General features: G+C 39.6%; 3 protein-coding genes across 6 annotated transcripts; 1 reads left to right on the top strand and 2 right to left on the bottom strand.

Annotated features, from left to right (window-relative positions):
• Positions 1–475: 475 nt before the first annotated feature.
• LOC105353911 (uncharacterized) lies at positions 476–3,750 on the top strand. Its single transcript, XM_020702316.3, has one exon. It carries the CDS (start codon positions 611–613, stop codon positions 3,383–3,385), a length of 2,775 nt encoding a protein of 924 aa, XP_020557975.2. The 5' UTR covers positions 476–610; the 3' UTR covers positions 3,386–3,750.
• Positions 3,751–9,052: 5,302 nt separating this feature from the next.
• Positions 9,053–18,422, bottom strand: kcnn1b (potassium intermediate/small conductance calcium-activated channel, subfamily N, member 1b). Of its 2 annotated transcripts, XM_020702315.3 has the most exons (11): positions 17,581–18,201; positions 15,447–16,470; positions 13,897–14,325; positions 13,718–13,813; positions 13,373–13,485; positions 13,067–13,237; positions 12,737–12,899; positions 10,926–11,036; positions 10,656–10,783; positions 10,490–10,559; positions 9,053–10,142 (listed from the first exon to the last, which is right to left on the bottom strand). In XM_020702315.3, exons 2-11 carry the CDS (start codon positions 16,461–16,463, stop codon positions 9,858–9,860), a joined length of 2,583 nt encoding a protein of 860 aa, XP_020557974.1. In that variant the 5' UTR covers positions 16,464–16,470; positions 17,581–18,201; the 3' UTR covers positions 9,053–9,857. The 2 variants fall into 2 exon arrangements, with proteins under 2 accessions (XP_020557974.1, XP_011472204.1); XM_011473902.4 differs by having other exon boundaries at positions 13,067–13,485; positions 17,581–18,422.
• Positions 18,423–19,584: 1,162 nt separating this feature from the next.
• On the bottom strand, positions 19,585–22,335 carry ccdc124 (coiled-coil domain containing 124). 3 transcript variants are annotated; one of them, XM_011473898.3, is made up of 5 exons: positions 22,215–22,335; positions 21,543–21,709; positions 20,787–20,979; positions 20,210–20,315; positions 19,585–20,133 (listed from the first exon to the last, which is right to left on the bottom strand). In XM_011473898.3, the coding sequence occupies exons 2-5, from the start codon at positions 21,699–21,701 to the stop codon at positions 19,929–19,931; spliced, it is 663 nt and encodes a 220-aa protein (XP_011472200.1). In that variant the 5' UTR covers positions 21,702–21,709; positions 22,215–22,335; the 3' UTR covers positions 19,585–19,928. The 3 variants fall into 3 exon arrangements, with proteins under 3 accessions (XP_011472200.1, XP_011472201.1, XP_011472202.1); XM_011473899.4 differs by having other exon boundaries at positions 21,543–21,712; positions 22,215–22,314; XM_011473900.4 differs by having other exon boundaries at positions 20,787–21,042; positions 22,215–22,305.
• Between the last annotated feature and the right edge of the window lie 343 nt (positions 22,336–22,678).

The raw sequence follows: 22,678 nt of genomic DNA, 5'->3' as shown, positions 1-22,678 counted from the left end.
TGTACAGCTGGGTATAATCAGCATAGCTATGGAAGCTGAAGTAATGACGTCTGATGGCATTCTCCAATGGTAGCATATACATGTTAAAAAATGCTATAGATTGGTAATAAGATCAGTAAAACAGGAAAAATGATTGATATCTGTACAAACAAGTAGTAAAAAATGTGTTCAATATTTTTAGTGACTGTTGAAAATGGTGCAGAAGGGAAATCCTGTTTGAAACAGTAGACTCCTCATTTAATGTCTGTTTCACTGTTTCAGCTGCTGGACAGCAAAACAATTTTTTTTTTTAAAAAAGGTCAAAAAAAATTTTTTTACAGTGACATCATCAGTAAAGCTCATTCCTTTAAAGTGATGACATCATTTGACATCAGCAGATGGATTATGTCGCTTCCCATTTTAATCTTCAGAGGCATCATTTGACATCATTTGACATCATCAGCCTCCTGCATTTCATCCTCAAGTACGAGGCATTTTCAGAGCAAAAGGATTTTAGAGTTCGTGGGCAAAGACACGCAAGAGAAAGAGAAACAGGAAGGTTTCACATCTTTGGAAAACAAGAACTGAGTTTGAGTCCACTTTTTGAGATTTATTGACCAGTTCATTCAAAATGTCACACGGCGAGGAATTTCAGCAGATGGCCGTTTCCATTGAAGAATTAAATAACGTCACAGAGAACATTCTGCAGCAAAATGACACTTTGAGCAAACATCTGGAGAACATTTGCGAGAGTTTGCGGAAAAGGAAAGATTTGGACGCTTCATGCAAAGAATTGAAAAAGACACGGAAAGCTGCTATCGAGGAAAACAGAAAACTGGTGAAGCAGCTGGAGAGTCTAAGAGTGGACGTGGAAAAGCAGATCCACGTGGAAAATGTGTGTGAAAAAGAGAGGAAAAGAAGATCTCAGGCCTTGGAAAGTAACCAAGACCTGAAAACATTAATAGCCTCTCTTCAGACCAGACTTCAGCAGCTGCAAGAAATGGATCAAGAAATTTCTGGCGTGAAAGCTGAACGTAAACTTTTGGAACGGGAGAAGAGAGATCTGCAATCCCAACTGAAGAAACTCCAGAAGAAGACTGACCACAAAGCACACTTGGAACTGGATTTGAGAAATGAATTTGATGAATTCCAGGCTTTAAAACAACAAACTGAAGAACTGAGGCAAAACCTTCAGGAGTTGCAAGAACGAAATGAGGAACAAAAGACGATGGCAGACAACTATCCTAGCATGATAGAAGATAGGCGACGTCTCACAGATCTGAGGGCTCAACTGGAAAGAGAGATTTCTGATCAGAGACAGCAGCAGGAGGAAACACATGCACTGGCAGATAAACTGCAACACCGTGAAGCGTTGGAGTCTGAATATAAGGAGATGCAAGCACAAACTAATGACTTGGTGACAACATTCTTCACCCTTAACATAGAAGTTGCCGAGCTGCAGAACCAGGTTTCAAACATGGATGAGGTGCAGGAAAAGCTAAATGTTGAAAAGGAGGAAAATTTAAAAGCAAAGAATGAGGTTTCAGAACTAAAACAGCAGCAAAAGGAACTCTGTGAACTGGCTGTGCAATACAATCAGGCACTGGATGAACTAGGATCTCTTCGAGTGAAAACAAAGAACCTCAAAGATGAAAAAACCATGCTGACTGACCTTCTGAAACACCGTCAAACATTGGAGACTGAATACAATGAGATAAAAGCAGAAATTCGAGAGGCGGAAGCTTACAACTGTCAAGCTCTCGAGGAGGTAGATTTTCTGAAGGGGAAGCTGTCAGAGTTAGAAGATGTGGAGAAAAGAATTTTAAAAGCAAAGGAGGAAAAATTAAGGGCAGAAGAAAAATACGACCTTCTCTATAAGGAACTCCAAGGCATTCAAGTTCAGATCATGGCTCATAAAGGGAGCACTGCTGCTCTAGAGAAAGAAATCCAAGATCTCCAGAGGAAAGACCAGGAACTAAAAGAGCTCAGAGCTGAATTCAACAGATTTTCTGAAGAAAAGTCCCAACTTGAAGACAAAAAGAAGCAGCTTCAGGATGAAGTTTCAGAACTAAAACAGCAGCAAAAGGAACTTTGTGAACTGGCTGTGCAATACAACCAGGCACTGGATGAACTACGACCTCTTCGAGTGAAAAAAAAGAACCTCAAAGATGAAAAAACCACGCTGACTGACCTTCTGAAACACCGTCAAACATTGGAGACTGAATACAATGAGATAAAAGCAGAAACTCGAGAGGCGGAAGCTTACAACTGTCAAGCTCTCGAGGAGGTGGATTTTCTGAAGGGGAAGCTGTCAGAGTTAGAAGATGTGGAGAAAAGAATTTTAAAAGCAAAGGAGGAAAAATTGAGGGCAGAAGAAAAATACGACCTTCTCTATAAGGGACTCCAAGACATTCAAGTTCAGATCATGGCTCATAAAGGGAGCACTGCTGCTCTAGAGAAAGAAATCCAAGATCTCCAGAGGAAAGACCAGGAACTAAAAGAGCTCAGAGCTGAATTCAACAGATTTTCTGAAGAAAAGTCCCAACTTGAAGACAAAAAGAAGCAGCTTCAGGATGAAGTATCAGAACTAAAACAGCAGCAAAAGGAACTTTGTGAACTGGCTGTGCAATACAACCAGGCACTGGATGAACTACGACCTCTTCGAGTGAAAACAAAGAACCTCAAAGATGAAAAAACCACGCTGACTGACCTTCTGAAACACCGTCAAACATTGGAGACTGAATACAATGAGATAAAAGCAGAAACTCGAGAGGCGGAAGCTTACAACTGTCAAGCTCTCGAGGAGGTGGATTTTCTGAAGGGGAAGCTGTCAGAGTTAGAAGATGTGGAGAAAAGAATTTTAAAAGCAAAGGAGGAAAAATTGAGGGCAGAAGAAAAATACGACCTTCTCTATAAGGGACTCCAAGACATTCAAGTTCAGATCATGGCTCATAAAGGGAGCACTGCTGCTCTAGAGAAAGAAATCCAAGATCTCCAGAGGAAAGACCAGGAACTAAAAGAGCTCAGAGCTGAATTCAACAGATTTTCTGAAGAAAAGTCCCAACTTGAAGACAAAAAGAAGCAGCTTCAGGATGAAGTTTCAGAACTAAAACAGCAGCAAAAGGAACTTTGTGAACTGGCTGTGCAATACAATCAGGCACTGAGCAAACTGGGACCTCTTCGAGAAGAAACAAAGAACCTCAAAGATGAAAAAAGCATGCTGACTGACCTTCTGAAACACCGTCAAACATTGGAGACTGAACACCATGAGATAACAGCAGCAACAGACGTTGTGGAGGATGAAATCTTTGGCCTTCAAACTGAGGTTTCTGGTCTGCGGAACAAGGTTTTTAATTTGGATGATGTGGAGGAAAATGTTTCAAAAGCAAAGGAGGAACACCACTGAAGACCTGCTGGTTCAGGAAGAGAAGGACTTAGAACTCCAAACAGCACCAAAACAAAGCTCTGTGAAGGAGGAGGATCTGACCAGGGTAGAAAAATCTCTGCTTCTTCAAAAGAACATCCAAATCCTGGATGATCAGATTCTGATTTTGAAGTGGCAAAAATAAGTTTTCCAGCAAGAACTTGGATCAACGTCAGGAAGAAGAGACAATAAATGAATTCTGCCTGACCAAAAAAGTGAAAGATTTAACCTGGAAGACTTGAAAACTGGAAAGCAAGGTTTCAGATCTTACCTAAACCTGAGCGAAATCCAGAGTTTCTCTCCAACTTTGATCAGGAGAAAGCCAAAAAAAAAGACGACATTTAGAATAGGGACATAGGGGAAAAAAACTGACATGGGGTCAAAATGGTGGAAAGCCTTTATTTTTAGTACATTTTAGGACACAGAAAGGCAGAAACTAATGTTTAGAATAAGGTCAAAGGGAAGATAAAAACAGAAACGGGGTGAAAATTGGGAAAAGCTTATTTTAGTACATAGTAGGACACAAAAGGGCAGAAATATAAAAAATAAAAATTAAAAACGGGCTAAAAAATAATGTAATAAAAAGGGAAAACACTTTTTTCATTGGTTTCATAATCCTTGTGTTGGGATATGGTGTATAAATATGTGTGTTGTGTGCATGTGTTTGATGGAGGGAGGGGGGTTAACATAGAGTACCCCCATTAAGTCGCCTCCCTAACAAGCAATGTCACTTGTTAGAAGGGGGACCTGAGGGGGATGCACATTTTTAAAATGCCTGCCTCCCCCTTACTGGACAAGTGCAAACACAACACACACCATGTCCCGGCATAAAAAAAAGGTTAATTAATTTGTCAAAATCCATTCCGGCGTTTAAAAAAAAGGCAGACGCACTAATAAGTGTGTTTGTGTGGGTTTTCTCTGAGTACTTCAGTTCCCCCCACCCGACCAGAATGTAGTGTCTTTTCGGAGTATTATTAGTTAAAATTTGTCAATTGAAGAAAAAAAAATGTTGCAATTCTTTCTGCTGATTGAACATAAGAAACACAGACAATAAAACATTTTGAATTGATTTATTAGTTATTTAAAATCTGGCCGTACTTAAAATAAAAAAAAGGGCGACACACTAATAAGTGTGTTTGTGTGGGTTTTCTCTGAGTACTTCAGTTCCCCCCACCCAACCAGAATGTATTGTCTTTTCGGAGTATTATTAGTTAAAATTTGTGAATTGAAGAATAAAAAATGTTGCAATTCTTTTTGCTGATTGAACATAAGAAACACAGACAATAAAAAAATTTGAATTGATTTATTATAATAATAATAATAATAATAATAAATTTTATTTAGAATGTGCTTTACATTTTAGATAAAATCCCAAAGCGCTACAATGGAGGCAGAAATAAAAATGATTTACAATAAGAACAAGGTAAGACAAAAATAAAACAACAATGAAAGTACTAAAAAGCATTATTAAAAAGAAAAGTTTTTAAGCCTTTTTTGAATGTGCCAAGGCTTTGTGGGGCTCTGAGGGATTGTGGAAGATTGTTCCAGAGTCGAGGGGCAGCAGCCTGAAAGGCTCTGTCTCCCATAGTGGTTAGCCTGGTCCTTGGCTGATGAAGGCAGTGTGTGAAATTGGAACGGAGGAGTCGTGAAGTGGCGTGCAGGGAAAGGAGCTCACTGAGGTAGGCAGGGGCAGTTCCATGGACGCATTGGTAGGTGAGGAGACAGAGTTTGTATTGAATTCTGGAACGAATGGGTAACCAGTGAAGTGACTGAAGGACAGGAGTGATGTGGTCAAATTTGCGTCTCCTTGTCAGGACCCTAGCAGCGCAGTTTTGGATGTGCTGGAGCTTTTCCAGGCTCCTGCCAGGAATCCCAACAAGGAGAGCATTGCAGTAATCTAGTCTGGAGGAGACAAAAGCATGGATTAGTTTTTCTGCATCAGACTGGGTTAGTGAGGGGCGGAGCTTTGCAATGTTTTTCAGATGGAAAAAAGAGACTTTGGAGAGGTGACGTATATGATGATCAAATGTTAGAGTAGAATCGATTTTGACACCAAGATTTATCACAGGTGAAGAAAGTGGAATGTTGTGACCAGAGACCAGAATGCTTTTGGTGGAGGATGTTTTGATCTGGTGAGGGGTACCGATTAATATGGCTTCAGTCTTGTTGCTGTTGAACTGGAGAGAGTTTTCAGCCATCCATGCTTCTATCTCCTCGAGACATGCCTGGAGGGCAGAAGAAGTTATGGTGGGAGTGGAATTCATTTTTACATATAATTGTGTGTCGTCGGCGTAACAGTGGAATGAAATGTTGTGTTTACGAATGATTTGTCCAAGTGGAGATATGTAGATGGTAAAGAGTGAAGGTCCAAGAACAGAGCCTTGAGGAACTCCCCAGGTGACTGTGTGTGTGTGGGATTTAGCATTTCCCAGAGCCACATATTCTGTCCTGTTTGTGAGATATGATTTAAACCAGTTGAGTATGTTCCCAGAGAGTCCAACAGTAGTATGAAGACGGTTAAGGAGAATGCCGTGATCCACAGTGTCAAATGCAGCTGATAGGTCAAGAAGGATGAGTAGAGATGGGGAGCCCTGGTCCGCAGCCATGAGTAGGTCATTCATGACTCGGACCAGGGCTGTCTCTGTACTGTGAGCTGGCCGGAAGCCAGACTGAAATTTTTCATACAAGCTGTGCGTTGAGAGATGATGGTGGAGTTGAGCGGCGACAACTTTTTCAAGAACCTTGGACAGGAATGGTAGGTTGGAAATGGGTCTATAGTTTGCCAAGTTATCAGGGTCCAGTGCCGGTTTTTTTAAGTGTGGTCTAATGATGGCGGTTTTGAGAGCAAGGGGAACATGACCGGCTTGTAGTGATTGGTTAATTATAGTTGCGATAATTGGACTGATAATTGAAATGTTGTCTTTGATCAGGGCTGTTGGGAGGGGGTCAAGTGAGCAGGTTGAGGATTTCATAGTCCTTAAGATGGCCTCAACTTCTTTCTGTGTAGTGGGTGTGAATTCAGAAAGGGGCCTTGGAGCTGTTGGTACAGTCGTGTTTTCAGATGAGGTGGGAATAGTAGTAGTGGGCAGGAAGTTAGATTTTATGGAAGATATTTTGTTGGTGAAAAAATCCTTGAATCTATCACAGCTGCTGACACTAGCGTCACTATGGGTAAGTGTGGGGGGCTTAAGCAGAGAGTGTATGGTGGAAAACAGCTGTTTTGAATTTCCAGTGTTGCTATTGATCTTGTGGGAATAGAACTTTTGCCTGGCTATTTTAAGGGCTCTACAGTAGAGTTTTTGATGGTCTCGATAGGCCTGTTTGTGTACTGTCAGGTTGTTTTTTATGAGTCTTCGTTCCATGGTTCGTCCAAGTCTTTTAAGAATTCGCAGTTCCTCTGTGTACCACGGGGCTGATCTAGTGAAAGAGACGGTTCTTAGTTATTTCAAATCTGGCCGTACTTAAAATAAAAAAAGGGCGACACACTAATATGTGTGTTTGTGTGGGTTTTCTCTGAGTACTTCAGTTCCCCCCACCCAACCAGAATGTAGTGTCTTTTCAGAGTATTATTAGTTAAAATTTGTGAATTGAAGAAAAGAAAACTGTTGGAATTCCTTCTGCTGATTGAACACAAGAAAAAAAGACAGTAAAAAAATAGAATTGATTTATTAGTTATTTAAAATCTGGTCGGACTTAAAATAAAAAAAAGGGCGACACACTAATAAGTGTGTTTGTGTGGGTTTTCTCTGAGTACTTCAGTCCCCCCCGCCCCAACATAATACAGTTCCTGTAAATTTTTTAATAAGTTGATCATTTATTTTTATTATAATTAATTTAATTTCTAAAAATAATAATAATAATAAAACATGAAAAAAGTTGAAAAGAAAGAATTGCAACATACTAAATTTATCCCCTCCGTGAACCGCCACCTTAACGTGGTGGAGGGGTTTGCGCACTCGAGTGATCCTAGAAGCTAATCTGTCCAGGGCTAATGCTAATGGCACGGTGTCCCTCAACAGACAGGCTCTAGTTGACGAGTCAGACTAAGAGCGGTTCAGCATCCCTAAACTGAGTCAGAAAGAACAAGGTCCAGTTGCAACACACAGATTGCAGTCAGGCCAAGCCTGGAGCTTAGGCTCGCAAATGAGGGCTTGGTGGCCGGGGCTCTTCCCATGAACCCTGGTCGAGGCCGACCCCGCAAAAAGACACAAAATCACTCCTGCCTGGGCCAGGGAGGCCCAGGGGGGAACTCTGCTGGCATGCGGTCCCTGGTGGTCATAAACATGGTTCATTATGGTGGCCGAGAGGTGCAAGACACGCTTACATATAAGATACAACAACAACAAATCAAATACTGAAAAACACCACAGTAAATCATGAAACACAAAAGCAAATCATGAAACACAACAGCAAATCATGAAACACAAAAGCAAATCATGAAACACAAAAGAAAATCATGAAACACAACAACAAATCATGAAACACAAAAGCAAATCATGAAACACAACAGCAAATCATGAAAACACAACAGCAAATCATGAAACACAACAACAAATCATGAAACCCAACAGCAAATCATGAAACACAACAACAAATCATGAAACCCAACAGCAAATCACGAAAGAAATTACAGAGTTCTCTTGAGACACAAAAGCAAATCCAGGTGCAAATTACCAAAAAAGAAACAACAACCCCGTCACAAATGCCCAAAACCAGAAACACAACAACAACGGAGGCACGGCTACTAACAGAAAGGGACGTAATACAAAACCAATTGTGTATGATTTTTTAAAGTTATTTATTAGTGTTTTCTTTCTGTGGACATTTTAAATGCATGAAACAGTCTAAAAGCATTTTTTTAATTGTATTACTACAATAAATTACAACAATGTTTAGCAAGGTAAAGTGTTCACATCCGATAGCAGCTGCTCGCTTTCTTTAATTTTTCTCTCTATATTCTGCTGTCGTGTTTTGCAAACGGAAAGGCAATACCCTTAATACCGGAAGTGATGCAATAACTTTACCTTGCTAAACATTACTGTAATTTTTATAGTAGTAATACAATAAAAAAAATGCTTTTGGACTGTCTCATGTATTTTAAATGTCCACATAAAAACTGTAATTAATTAATGTAAAAAAACCAAAAACAAATTTATATTATGTCACTTCCGAGACTTAGGACGTTCCCTTTCTGTTAGAAGCCGTTTCTCAGCTTTCGTTGTTGTGTTTCTAGATTTGCTAATTTGTACCGAGATTGTTTTTGTGATTCTGTATTTGGTACTTTTCACCCGGATTTGCTTTTGTGTTTTAGGACTTTGTAATTTGTTCCGTTATTTGCTTTTGTGTTAGTATTTGTTTATTTGTTCTGAGATTGTTTTTTTTTTGTTTGTTTGTACCAGGATTTTTTGTTGGTTGTATCTTAAATGTAAATGTGTCTTGCACCTCTCGGCCATCGTATTAATGAATTGTTGCTGCATTAAAATAAACTATGAACAGAACAAAAAAGATTTTTTGACTGTTATGTGAATTACTTTAAAGATGTGTGTATTTAAACATAATAATAAAAAAACCTTACAGACCATAAAATGTTTTGTAGCATTTTTCTCATGATGTGGAATATATATATAAAAAAAAAATTAAGATTAAAACTGCATTTCTGAGTATTTCTTTATTCAAATCGTGGCGACTCCATTCCATTCCCCTTTCAAATCCTATTTTCCAAGTTGTGTGTTGACTTATTTTTTTTTTTCAGGTAAATGTTGATTTGATCTGAAATAAACTTATTACGCAGTTGACAATCAGGAGCAGATGAAGAAATGCTGTTGGAAAACACTTGTAGTTGTTTGGTACAAACCATAATCGGCGGGGCACAAGCTCTCTGCTTCTATTCTGATGCATCCACCTGCAAACAAATAAATCCATGCACATCTTTGTTTTCCTCGTCTGAGCTGGCCGAAAACTTTACAGCTTGTATTGTTCCAATATTTGTTTATTACAATATTTGTTACACAGGTATTTTTATGTTGGGATTGTAAAGGACTTTAAGCCAGCGGGGGAGAGTATAAACAAATGGATGATGGGAAGTCGAAGACAGACTCACTGCGCACCAACAGTTCTGCCCACAACTCATATATGAATTTCTATTGAACTACTGCCGCTCTGCAGGAACTATGTACTAGAAAACAACACAGGATTTCTGAGTTCAGATGAAAATGGCATTTTCGTAACTAAAAGACAACTGGGAACAATTTGAAAATAAATCAAAAGATGATTGGAATAGGACTTTAAATTAGAAATAAAACAACTTTCTGCATCACAAATTAGTAGTAAAGTATTGCCTTTCAGACATTTTGTGATTAAATAACTTTTTTTCCCACTTTAGAAGGGGAGCTGTTTGGAAAATTCAGCTCAGGGAGAGGAAATATCCCACCCTAAAAAGAACCCGTGAGGCCTGTCAGCTGTATGTTGTGTCTATGGGGGTGAACTCTGGACAGAGCTGTTTAGCAGGCGCTGAGCAACACTCAGTGCTATAGGAGGATGAGAGGAAGTGAACGCGGCCTGCTAAATCATCCAAGAAATCTTTATGCAGCTTTGTTATTTCTTGGGAAAGAACCACAGGCAGTGACTGCATGTCAAGAAGGAGGGAGTCCAGTTTTTCTTCTAAAACCACGACCCTCCTGTCCAGCTCGCTGCTTCGATGCTGCAAATCCGACACCAGATCATACATCATGTTTTGAGTCTGGGGGGAGAAAAAGAGACCGTGCACTCATGATGAGTTCAGCATCAAGAGTCAGACAAAAAAACATAGCTGGTTTCAATCTTGTGAATTGGTGTAAATTCTTTGAGTAGAAAGTCAAATCAATACTACAACAACTATTAGTACTAATGACAGTTAGGTTGCAGTAATAGTTTAAAATACAAATTTATGTATTCATAAAACAATATAAAGTTCTATTGTTTTGAAGCGTACATGTAAATAATGAAATCAAGAATATAATAATTACAACAGCAATTAAAATTGATTGTTTTTAACAAATTAGGAAAATACAAATGTTTGATTTACGAAAGAAATTTGCTTTTACAAACCTTGGCAACGTCAGCAACTGTATTGGCCTGGTCAGTCAGCTTTCTTTGCTCCATTTTGACTCTTCGCAGCCTTAAGGTGAACACCAGGATCACTTTTATTAAAGATAACCTACAGAGGATAACTGGAGACTCTGATGTGCTATACATGCTGCTTATTGGCACCTACTGGTGGATGGCCTGCAGGAATTTCCGCTGGTGGTGGCGTACAGTGGCGTGGTCAATCTTTTTAACCAGCTTGGTGTTTTTGTAGATTAGCCACGTCTCCTGCAGTACATTTGCTGCTGTATTTTTTATCTAAAAGAAAGGGTTGTTAAGGGAACAAAAATATTTCGAATTAAGCTAACCTTTAACCAGTGTGTTTACACAACTCAAGTTAGTACCAGTACAATATGAACGTGACTACATACTACAATGGTATTTGTGTGTGGAAACCAACCTTTTTTAAGAGCTGAGTGTCCATCATAAAATTATGGACGTGTTTTTCAGCCCTGGTGAGCTCAGACTTCCTGGCAACTACAGCCACCACTAAGGCTGTACAGCCCGCCCCCTGGGGAGAAAAAGGACAGTCACTGTAGGAGGCAGTGAAGGGAAGTTTCCTGTATGTTCCAAGGCAACATCTGCAGAGGAAGACCAAACTAAGATTACAGTTTAAACCTTCATACTTTCATTACAGAAAAAAACAAACAAGTTTATCCATGAGGAATCTCCAATATACAGATATGAGTGTAGGAGAAGCAGTTGTCAAATTTGGCTTTAATTATACTGAATTATAAAAATTTGAGCTACACTCAGCTTTGAAATATGTAAGGTTGGATTTTTGTGCGCTGCCTTCAGATGATTTCTGTTGTAAATTGATGTTAATGGAACAAACTCAACAAAATTGCACTAAATGAAACATCAAAAAATGTGGCTGACAAGTGATGCAGTTACATGCATAGTTGTACGAAAAATTTGACAAATTCTTTGTATTTGGGATATAAAACAAATCCAATATGGGAGCCCACAATACAAACAAGAAAGTAAACAGAAACTGCAAACAGACCATTAGAGCAGTGTTTTTCAACCTTTTTTGAGCCACGGCACACTTTAACCTTGACAAAAATCCCGCGGCACACCAGCATCCAAAAAAATAGATAAATAAAAAAAAAGAAAAAGCTCAGTCTTTATTGATCTACAGCCGCTCTGCAATCTCACATGCATTTTTGTGATAATTGTTGCAGAAAACGCTGGAAGCTGCAGCTGTTTTTTCTAAAAGATGTATTAAAAATTAAGTCAAAAGATTCAAAAACTGTTTGATGTGTGTTCGTTGTTTTAAGACGTTAAGAGGAGAGACTCATTGTGCGCTAAGACAGTCACTTTACTGCATCATGGGAGATGTAGTGCCCGTAATCCGCCGACCGCGGAAAGACCAGCGTCTTTGAGCTTCATGATTCTGTTCACTTGTTCCAGTCTGAAACCAGATTATGTGGAAAGCTACACCGCTAAAGACGAGCTTTAGCTGGTATTTTTGTTAGAACAGAGAGACTTTTTTGCGCTAAATCGAAACAAGGAAGTGAATACTTCCTTGCTTCCATCCTCTCTTCTGATTGGTCAGACTGATGACATGTGATTAAGCCTTCAAGAATGATTGGTGGAGACAGTTAAAGGGGCGGGACTTTTGCTTACACAGTTATAGCTGCAGCTAAATCGCGGTATCCCATTATTCTTATCAAAATGTCTTTAATAGAATCATATAAACACAAAGAAAAACTAATTTTATGATATTTCATATTCTTAACTTCTCAGTGTTTTATCAGGGCCTGTTTGGATGAACAAAGAGCTGATTTCCTGGAGATTGTAATAATTGCTTTTAGATCAGTTAATGAGGGCAATTTTCCACGGCACACTTGACCATCTCCCACGGCACACTAGTGTGCCGCGGCACACTGGTTGAAAAACATTGCATTAGAGCATCAGCCGGAACATAAAATGACAACATTGGCACGTTGCAAATGGGGTTCAAGAAGCCTGCAGACATCTCAGTGTTGAAAGTCCCAACCAGAGAACATTGTTGAGACACAAAGAATCACCACAAAAAGTGTGTTGTGTGGTGACAAATTAAGATGACAAATAAGAAATTGCTTTTTTTTACAACAGAGGGATGTGGGTGACATAAATGGTACATGGCGTATAATTAAATAGCGCTTTGCTATCTTCCTTGAAGGAAAATGAATCCAAAAGCCTGAAGTGTAAACACTGAAATCTCACCATAATTCCTGTCAACAAGCAAACACCTTTTCCACAGTAGGTGTGTGGGACCATGTCTCCATATCCAATAGACAGGAAGGTGATGGAGACCAGCCACATTGCTCCCAAGAAGGTGCTGGTTACTTCCTGTGTGTCGTGATACCTGTTGAGATATGACACCTGGCTGCAGGCAGCCACTGTTTTATGAGATACAGATAGACTGAGAAGAGAAAAATGCTCTGATAAAAAATGACTACTAATGTCACTTTCTTTAAAAACATGTTAATCTGCCAAAAAAAAGACATGATATTTAATGTTCAAACTAAATAGTTAAGAGATTTTTTGTCATACCTCTCACATATGCGCACAATCCAAGCTGCAATAATCCAACAGGTTACACTGAAGACTAGCAGCACTGTGCCGGGGCAAATGGTCATTAGGGTCTTCATGACGAAACGAGTGTTAAAGTTGATCTTGTTCAGCGCCCCAATGCTGCGTGAAGAAGCATCTGTGAAAAGCTTGCTGTGGAGCAGCATCACCCGGCCAATCAGGTACAGGCGCAGGAACATTGGCACAGAGAGGATGATGTCAAAATCATCATCAGACGGGGATGAGGTGTAGTTGAAGGCCAGTCGAGCTGTCCATGAAAACACGTACTGGCCTGGAATGGGATGAATGGCACAGACAACGAGCTCCAACGCAATGAAGAGGATCCGCTCCAAGGTCATGGCTATCCTCCAATCATCCGCACCATTATCCACCATGAAAAGCTGAAACACACATGGAAAATAAATGCCGTTTTTCCTAATAAACAAAATGTTTATTAGTCATGAAATAGAAATGATCTTACATTGTTATGGAAAAGACTTAAAGTTCCCAATATAATTTTCTGTCATCTAATTTATTGTTTTGGTCATTTTTTTTTTGTATATTTTTAATTTTATTTCGTTTTTATTCTTACCCAAACAACAAAAATGCCATAAATAAAGTTGTGTATTTTACCTGAATTTCCCTTGCATGGTACATCAAAATGAGTCCAAGCAGAAAGGCCGTAGAAACACTGATTAGGCTTTTCAGTGTGTAAGAATACGTGGATTCCTGTGTACAATGGAAGCAGAAATGTGAATATTGTGAGTGCATTGTGTTGTAGACACCCAAATAGATACACTATGGCAAAATACCTTGCTATAAAAGGCTCTGGAGAGCTCAGTTTCAACAACCATGATGATTATTCCAAACATCCCACAGACCAAGGCGTAATCGCTCAGCTGTTTTCGCTTCCCAAAGAGAGCTCTCCTTAGACCCAGCCGGTAGCTTATGTCCTTTGTCTTCTTCTGTGGGACGCTGCCTTCCGGTCTGACCTGGTTCCTGCTGTTGGCCTTCCTGGAGTCTTCCCTGATAACTTTGGAGAAGGCGTCCTCTAGGATGGCACTGTGGAGAAGCTGTTGGCCTGCCTGAAGATCCAACAGGCTCGATCTCAAAGTGCTGTGGCTGCTGAACGGTCGCACCACGTCTCCGTTTATCGAGCTGACAGTTTCTGAGGTGTCAGGAAGTAGAGGGGAGTGTGTAGGGGGGGTCAGTTTAGATTCACTGAGGTGATGAGGATTTGTCTGAAAGAGAAGGTAAAACTGTAATCATGCCAAACGATGGGGAAGAGGGGAATCTGGAAGCTTACAGAAGTGTTCTGTGAGACTTGGTCAGTGTGCCATGGGAAATAAATCAATTTTATCTAATTGGCCAAAAAACATTTATTAATGTCAGGATATCTGTGCTATGTTCATCCAAACAAGCTTAGGTTTCACACTAACTGAGCAGAAAAGATCATAAAAGGCTTTTTTTCTTTGCATTTATTTGATTTTAATTTAAGATTCTTCCAGAAGAATAACAGAATAATGCTAATAAAGACTTAAGATTTTGTTTTTTTTCCTTTTTAGTTGTTGGTGTGCCTACCTTGTAGTGCATTTACCTTACTGGAAACATATTGGATGTCTTTGAGATGCTATCAATGAGTTACAGTGTCCCAAATCTTTCAGTACAATAGTTTCAGTCTACTTCTGAATTGTACACATTGTCCTAGTTATGCCATGAGAACTACAACCAAGTTCTGATTCTAGAAAAAAGCCCATTTAAAGACCTACTCAGACCATCTTTTGAGCTGTTTTAAAGTGTTCCCAGTGGTATTTTGATTAGGATTGTGAAGCTTTTAGCCAAAATCAAGAACCCTGTGTTGTTTTCTAGGGCATCATTTCTGCTGTAGTTCATTAGGAATTCACCCCGGAGTTGAAGGCAGAACTGTTGGCACAGAGTAACCCAGCCCCTATTCCCATCACCCATAACTGAAAGCTGTTTAAGCTCTCTCCTGCTGGCTTACAGCCTCTCACACCCTCAGCCTAAAATTACCGGTGCAACAAAAATGGCGAGCAATAATGGAGCCATTCAGGCACGTGGAAAACAAAGACGTAGATGGGTCTACTTATCTGCAAGTGGATGCAACAGAATGAAGCAGGGAGCTTGTGACCTGCACAGCACATTTTCTACATAAGAAATTTGATCCCCCCCCCCCCCCCCCCTAACAGCTCCTGATTCACAAAGATTTGAATAAAGAAATACTCAGAAATATAATTTTAAGCTTAATTTTCTTTATACATGTCCTCCATCATCAGAAAAATGCCACGAGAACATGTTAAAAGCACCCAAAACACAATTTTCATTGAAGTGGAGAAAAATGTACCTGAATTTGTCTTGTTTTTTCCTCCAACAACTCCTGGGTCTCAAAAGAGCTACAATGGCTGACTGAGAAAGACTTGATGCTTTTCTGACTGACCGGCGTCGTTGACCTCTTCCCCCACTGACAGCTGCTCTGACGGCTGTATGGAAGATGGCGGCTCTTAAGCACAAAGGTTGGATCTCCTGGTGATTTGATTTGGTCATCTGGTACTGAGCAGTGGGCTTTTTTCCTTAGAGGTTCCTGGATTACCAGTGGTTCTTTTCCAAACAGTTCTCTCCAGTTAATGTGAGCGCTGACCGCAGGCTGCTTATGCAGCTTTGCATTGGTGCTGGAATAGTCAGTGGAGTTCATAGGAATGTTAAACAAATTTGAGCGAGTTGTTTGGCTGCTGCAGGGCTGCTTTTTTGGGCTGAATTGATCAGGTCGGCTTGTATCTTGTGGACAGTTTGTTGCAGGCTTGCAACGCTCTGGTGTTAAAACCCTGTGAGTAGTTAAAAGGCGTGTGTCTACAAACTGGGAGTGACTCGATGAATGATTTCTTTTTTTTGTGAACCTTGCAATGCCGTCACAGTCTGTGCCCTGCTTAGACTGACGCTGAAAACCGGGAGAGACCGAATCTTGGGGAACATCGGGACAAGCACAGCTACATCTGTCGTAGTTTTTCCCCACAACAGACCCTGTTATTTCCACTGACGGCAGATCATTTCCCACTCCGCCAACCTGGCTGCAGAGGAGCAGCCAATCCTGATCACTCAGCTGAGATAAGGTGAGGCTCTGAGTTTTCAGTGGGGACCTCTGGACCGGACCTCTTGGGCGACTGATGCCATTCAGTCGTTCAGCACAGCACTGACTCTTCTCCTGCGGGGATGAAGACCGGTCCCCTGAGGTTTCTGGGCAGGAGTCCTGCTTGTCCTCAGGACCTCCAGACACACATTGTTCGTGGTCTCCATCATGAAAAACCTCGCCCGTTGACTCAGTTCGTCGTGTTGCATTACTGGGTTTGACTAGAATAAGCCTCATGGCATCACTGCAAAATTTAAACGTTAAAAAAAAATTCAAAATAAAAAACAATAAGAAGTAAATGAATGATGAACTGTGCTGCAAAATCAACAAACACGAAAATTATAAAGAACAGAAATTCCAGATGAAAATTCAAGCTATTTAACAAATAAGTAAGAAAACAGAACAAAAAAAGCCCTAGGTTCAAGTGGAGACTGTGAATCGAACCTTTATTTTAAAGCTAAATGCACAGAATAATAAAAAAATAAAAAATAAAAAAACAGTTCCACTTTCAAAGTATTACTGCAATACAGTTTATGTTTGCAGTTTTAAAGTCATATAAACTATAAAAAATGTAAAAATATAAAATGTCTACACATTTTTTACCTTATCATAAAAATAAGTATTTGTCTTTGTGTAAACAAAAATACTTGCTCCAAAACAAAAAGAGAACCTCGGCAGATTAACATTTCTCTAGTAACACTGACAAACACATGCAGGAGACAGAAAACAACATGTAACCCGTTAATTTGCATTAAAACGTCTTTTATGAGCCAATATATCTCATTATAAATTATATATCTAATGTCCTAAAGCATCCTCTTTGTTTTTTTAAGGTAAAACAAAGATTTGTTTGATTTCAGACTGCATTTTCAGGAGGCTGTCAATGGAAAGCTCTCTGTCAAAAGCAGATGTGCCCCCCCTGTTCATTTACCAAGTGACCACAAAACCTCAGAGAAAAACTGATTATCTCAATCAAGAAGAGGAAAAATCCTTATAGTTTTCATTTGGAACAATGTGACGATAATTTGCTGCCACGTTAGTGTCCAGCAGCAAAAGCTATTTTTAAAATTTGCTTTGGTTTTCGGCCCAGAATTTTAGAGTAAAGGAGAAAACTTTAAACGTTTTAAATTAATCTGAATTTACATTGAAAATAGTTATGCAACAACTAAAAAGATTTAGCAAAAAAATCAACAATTAACTACTGAAAATACTAAAATGTTTAGTATGTAGGTTTTCATACTTACACATATTTTGGGGCTTAACTGAGGGACAAATAAATGGTTTTCTTGTCTTAAGGTTCTCACCATTGCACCTGACTAAGAAAAGGAACAAATTGCCACCAGGTGATGCTTACCTTCTTCCTCCATGTCCTGTTTTGTCCAGACTCAAAGAAGTGGGCTACAAACAGAAGGAGCTCCCTGTTTCCTGAGCACGTCTTAAGAAGAGGAGAGTCTGAGTGGGTGTTGGACAGCGGCTTGCCTCCTCCCAGCCTTTATCAAACACTTGATAAAGGAGCTTAGGTGACGCTTTCCTTTGAAAGTAATGATTAGAATTCAACATGAAGGAAGGGCCAGGCGGCAGCAGCTGGCTGGCGAAGTGTCACCATGCAAATGGAAGGGAAAGGTGGGTAGGGGTTGCAGATATAAAAAAAACAAACCCTAAACAACCTGCAACATCAGACCTGCGTTTGAGCCGACCACCATCACAAAGAGCTCAAAGGCACAGCTATAAACTGGGACAGCGTGTGTCGGTTAGAAAGGTAACCAAATGGCTAGCTTTCATTTCAAAATGGAAAGCAGAAGGCCAGTTGAACTTGCCATGAAAGCTTTGTGGTTCAAAGGCCTTTGCACATGCTCTTATCTCGGCCGCCACAAGACCCAGTGGGACAAAAGTGTCCATTTTGAAAAAATGAAAATAAAAAACCTTGATCTGATGACTCAAGCCTGTGAATGGCGGGGCACGTCAGCTGCATCCTACAAGATCTAACAAACGCAACTGCAAAGGGCCATCGTGCTACAAGGTGATGTGATGAAATGCATAAAGAAAAGCTAAAATTATCAACCCAGTGGAAAGAATTTCTATGGATTTCGCTGATTTGACTTCCAAAACAAATAAAACGAATCCACTACTCATTTAAACAAAAAAAAGGTTGCAATTGCTGTAAATCCTCCCCCAAAAATGCCGGCTTGTATCGACCCCGTCTGACACGTTTTCATGCACTCTTGACCCTGTTTGCTCTGCTGCATCAGATAAACCAGGGAGGCCTGCTGCCTCAGCAGCGCAGAACATGCTGGACAGGGAACGCTTTTCATCAGGAGCTGAACTGCTCAGTGTTATCTGACAGCACTAAAACAGAGTAACTGAACTTGATCGGATTTAATAATCCCCTTTCGACTCAAAGAATTCATCAAAGGCGCAATTTTAAACCATCTAGCAACTGGAGGAGTTTAAATTCTTAAAGTAAATGAGTAAAGAAACTGCAACAACATTAGCACACTATAAAGATGTGAAAACTAAATCCTATTAATTTGCTGTTTACTAAGGATTGCCCATTAATGTACGTTATTTTGTGTGTTTTTTAAGCTCTATCTTAAATGTTTAATTTATAAATTTTCAAAGTCAGTGGATTGGCTGAGACAGCTTGTTTTAAAATTTCTGAAAAGAAATTCTTCAGGAAAAACATCTGTTGACTCACATGAGGAAAAAGACCATCACTAACATTTCAGAAGTTGATGTTTTACATGAATTTTTTTTTACCCGAATAAAAGGTTTTCTAAGCGCCGGAAAGAGTGAAGCCGGTGCGTCTGAAAGCTACGTACACACGTGATGCATGTTTAATGTGCATGGTGATGGTGTTCACACTGGACAAACAGGGAGGGGCTTCCTCTTTTTCTACTGTTTGCTTGCACGTCTGTCTTGGTGAGAAATGTTGAAGCGGTGCAAATCTAGTAATTTCCAGGCTTTTGTGTTTCACACTTCTGTTCCCATACAAGAAAGACATGGTGTCGTATAATTACGGCCAGGCATAAACCGCTATCGTTAATTTCTCCTCCACGATCAATTTTCAAACGGTTGGCACATCCGCAATTAAAAGGGACGCCATCCAAACATCACCACCAAATGCGAGTCACTGATTTGTCAAAGATCAACCTGGTTTAACTTTCAACACGCGTTCAATGGTCACGTTTTGTATGTGGTACCCAAAAACGTTTGTAGAAACTTGCGTACCAGCATGTGAACGTTTTGAACGCGGAAGCCCGTTTAGAGTGGCCGCTTAAACGCGCGTTGCCGAGGGCGATGTGAACGTAGCTTCACATGCATTTGATGACCATCGTACACAGTTAAAGGCAACACAAGATGCAGATGAATGATGATGTTTAATAAGTTCCTTTCAAAACATCAGACCTCTCATCTCCTCACAAGTGCTAAAAAACAGTTTTAATGAATGAGGTTCTAATGTGCTTGACTGCAGGTCACGTGCACAAACAGGATGATTAGTTAATTTTATTATGAGAAAAGCCTCTCCTTAATTGTGGAACAAATGATTTGAGTCTTCTGGCACAGAAATTGTTTATGGATTCTTAACACTGAAGGTCTCATGAGTGATAATCGCTTTTCCATATTATTACTTTATCCAATGGGAAGTCCCCAGTGTCCATAGGAAAGCAGGTTTCTAGCAGAGTTATGTGGGGAAGATTGACTTCACTTTGAATTGTAGGAGGTAAAACGCTGGTTCAGGGGGTTCTCTGGTGATTTGGCCCACTCCTTCTTCAACTGTTGCTTCAGCTGCGACAGCCTCATGTTGGGATTTTCTTGTTTTAGACGTGGCATGTTTTCTTCCTCGTAGGCTGCAAATGCTGATTTCATCCTGCGCTCTGGATGGCGGTCAAGATCCTCAGGCCCCGTGCTGAGAAAAAAACAAAAGAAAGACCAGTTATAAATGAATGCCAAATCCAAAGGAGGATTGTTCATGTGACTGGTACCTGAGCACAGCAATGGCATCCTCTATTGATCTGGCTTCAACAGTTCCTTCTTCAGGGACAATTCTGTTAATGTTCTCTTCCAATGGAGTTTCCAAGTGGCTTTTTTCTGTGGAAGAATTGTTTTTATATAATTTAAAACAGCAAACAATGTCAAAGAAGGAAGAAAGTCCCAGTTTGAATATACCAGACATTTCGTGACAGATTTTCAGTCTTAAGTAAACTAAGGCCGAATTCGAAATGCTCCCCTATCCCTCTGGCTCCTCCTGTAGGGGCATTTGAAGCTTCAGTTATGTCCAAAAGAGTTTTTTTTTTTTTTTTAAGGAGGAGCGACTTATGACTGGCTATCCCTCCCCTGGAAAGATGATCCGCGACAAGGAGGAGAAACGCTTCTCTTCACGTGGGTGAAACCGATGTTAGGTACCGGTATTTTCCAAGCGCTGACATAGATAGCCTGCGACTATAGATGATGTCATCGAACATTTTTTCCCCATATCTCTTTCTTTGGAGGGATAAACGTAGGGATAGGGAGAAGCCGTAGGAAAGCAATTTGGATGTGGCCTAACAATCTGAACCTTACCTCTGGACTTAATCGGCTCTTCCACCCCCCGCTCGTTCTGAAGCGTCTCCTCAATTTGGGCACGTGTCACTTTTCCACCAGATCCATTCTCTTTCTGAGATTTGCCTCTGATTTTAGAGCTTTCCTCCTCTAGTAGTCGCTGGTTTTCCTTTTTCCTCTCGAGAAGTTCCAGCCTCCTTTTCTCTTTGTCATCCTGCAGCCACAATAAATGGTTCCCAAATTGTGCCAGAAATCCCGTCATCTTTCAGTGCTACAGCTACACCAAAACAATACATCTTTATTGTACAAAAACATGGAATAATTTTCTTAAAAGTTGTACAATTTAGAAGGTTAAAAAATTTGAATTTATGAAAAAAAGAACATTTTCTCAAAAAGAAATTACTTGATCTCTATATCGTGGTGAATTTTAGAATGTTTTATTTACATTACATTTACAATACTTTTTTTTTTAAACTGCAGCTTGTTAAAAACCTAAATATTTCCTTTTTGTAGAAAAATGTTAAAAAATGAACATGCATACAAACATATAGCCAAAGCTTTGTTGACATTCCTATGAAACAGAAATATAATAACACATAAGCACAGTTGAATTCTCCCACACATCTAAATTCCTTTAAGGACATGGCAGCTGTCATTCACTATAAGTTGACTATATATTGATAACCTCCAAAACTTGTGTTCTAATGGAACAATAAGAAATCTTGTTGGTACGGTCCCACATGTATACCTGGCTCTTGGTCGTAAAGGTCGGCTCACCTTTCTCTGTTCTTTTTTGAGAACATGTTTGTCAGTTTCCTGCCAACGGGCATCGTCTTCTTCCTGCTTCTTGCGGGCATCTGCAACCGCCTTGGCCTCAGCCTTGCGGGCTCTGGCTGTAACCGCCTTAGAATTTTCTCCTAGGAACTTCTTTGGCATCTTAACTGCTGCTTAGATGAAAGAGAAGATGATGCACATAGGCATAGGGACAGTTTGAAACCCACACAACATCCTCCTTCTCAACATTGTTTGACCTTGTAGTCATTGTGTAATATGTTTAATGCCATATTCTATGACAGAAGGGAGTTTAATACGAATTGATGAAGGTAATAATAACCAGAACTTTGCAAGCAACAGCAGCTAGTATCTGTAACATCGTAGTAGAGATGCTAAGATAAGAAAAAGTTAAGATAAGAAAAAAAAAACTTAAAATCTGTACCAACTAAAAATAACGACTATATGTAAAGATTAATCTACAACTACGGAGATGATAAAATAGAAAGTAACTCCTACTCCAAATGTCAGGAGTGCTAATCAGAAATGCTAACTAGCACTGTTTAGCTTCTATGAATATGGCTAGCTAAACAGCACTGGTTTGTTTAAGGAGTAAATCCTTCCATTTGCAGGTTAACGTGATATAAATAATGCACTAATACAGACACTGTCACTTACCAGAAAGAGAGGAAAAGCAACTCGTGAGTTTGCGAATGTTTTGTTTCGAAGAGGCATCCGCTACCTCCTCCCTGCGATCGTCGCGCACGATGATGACGTCACGAAGCTAGGTCGTTTTTAGTGGACATTTTAAGCAATCTATTCTTATAATGTATTGTTATAATTTTTTTTACTGTATTCTACAAATTTTTAATACATTTTTAAAGTACTTCCTGACAAAAAAAAGAAAAAACAAACAAAAAAAATATTTTTCTGCAATCGATGTTATCCTGCAAAAAACGTATAATTAAACCCACTAAAATCTTTTTGGCAAATTTTCTGTGATATTATCTTTAGTTACAAAGAAATGTATGGTCCCCTTTTCTTTGCTTAAAACGTATATTGTTTGGTTTCCATCAACAGGAGTTAAGTTTTAATCAAATTTTTCCACTCTAATTTTTACATGTATAAATGTACATTTTCCA

This window comes from Oryzias latipes, chromosome 4 (assembly GCF_053564925.1).
Source record: "Oryzias latipes strain Hd-rR chromosome 4, Olatipes_Hd-rR_3.1".
NCBI lineage: Eukaryota > Metazoa > Chordata > Actinopteri > Beloniformes > Adrianichthyidae > Oryzias > Oryzias latipes.
The sequence above is the reverse complement of the archived record's forward strand: the minus strand, read 5'-3'. Positions and strand labels throughout refer to the sequence as shown.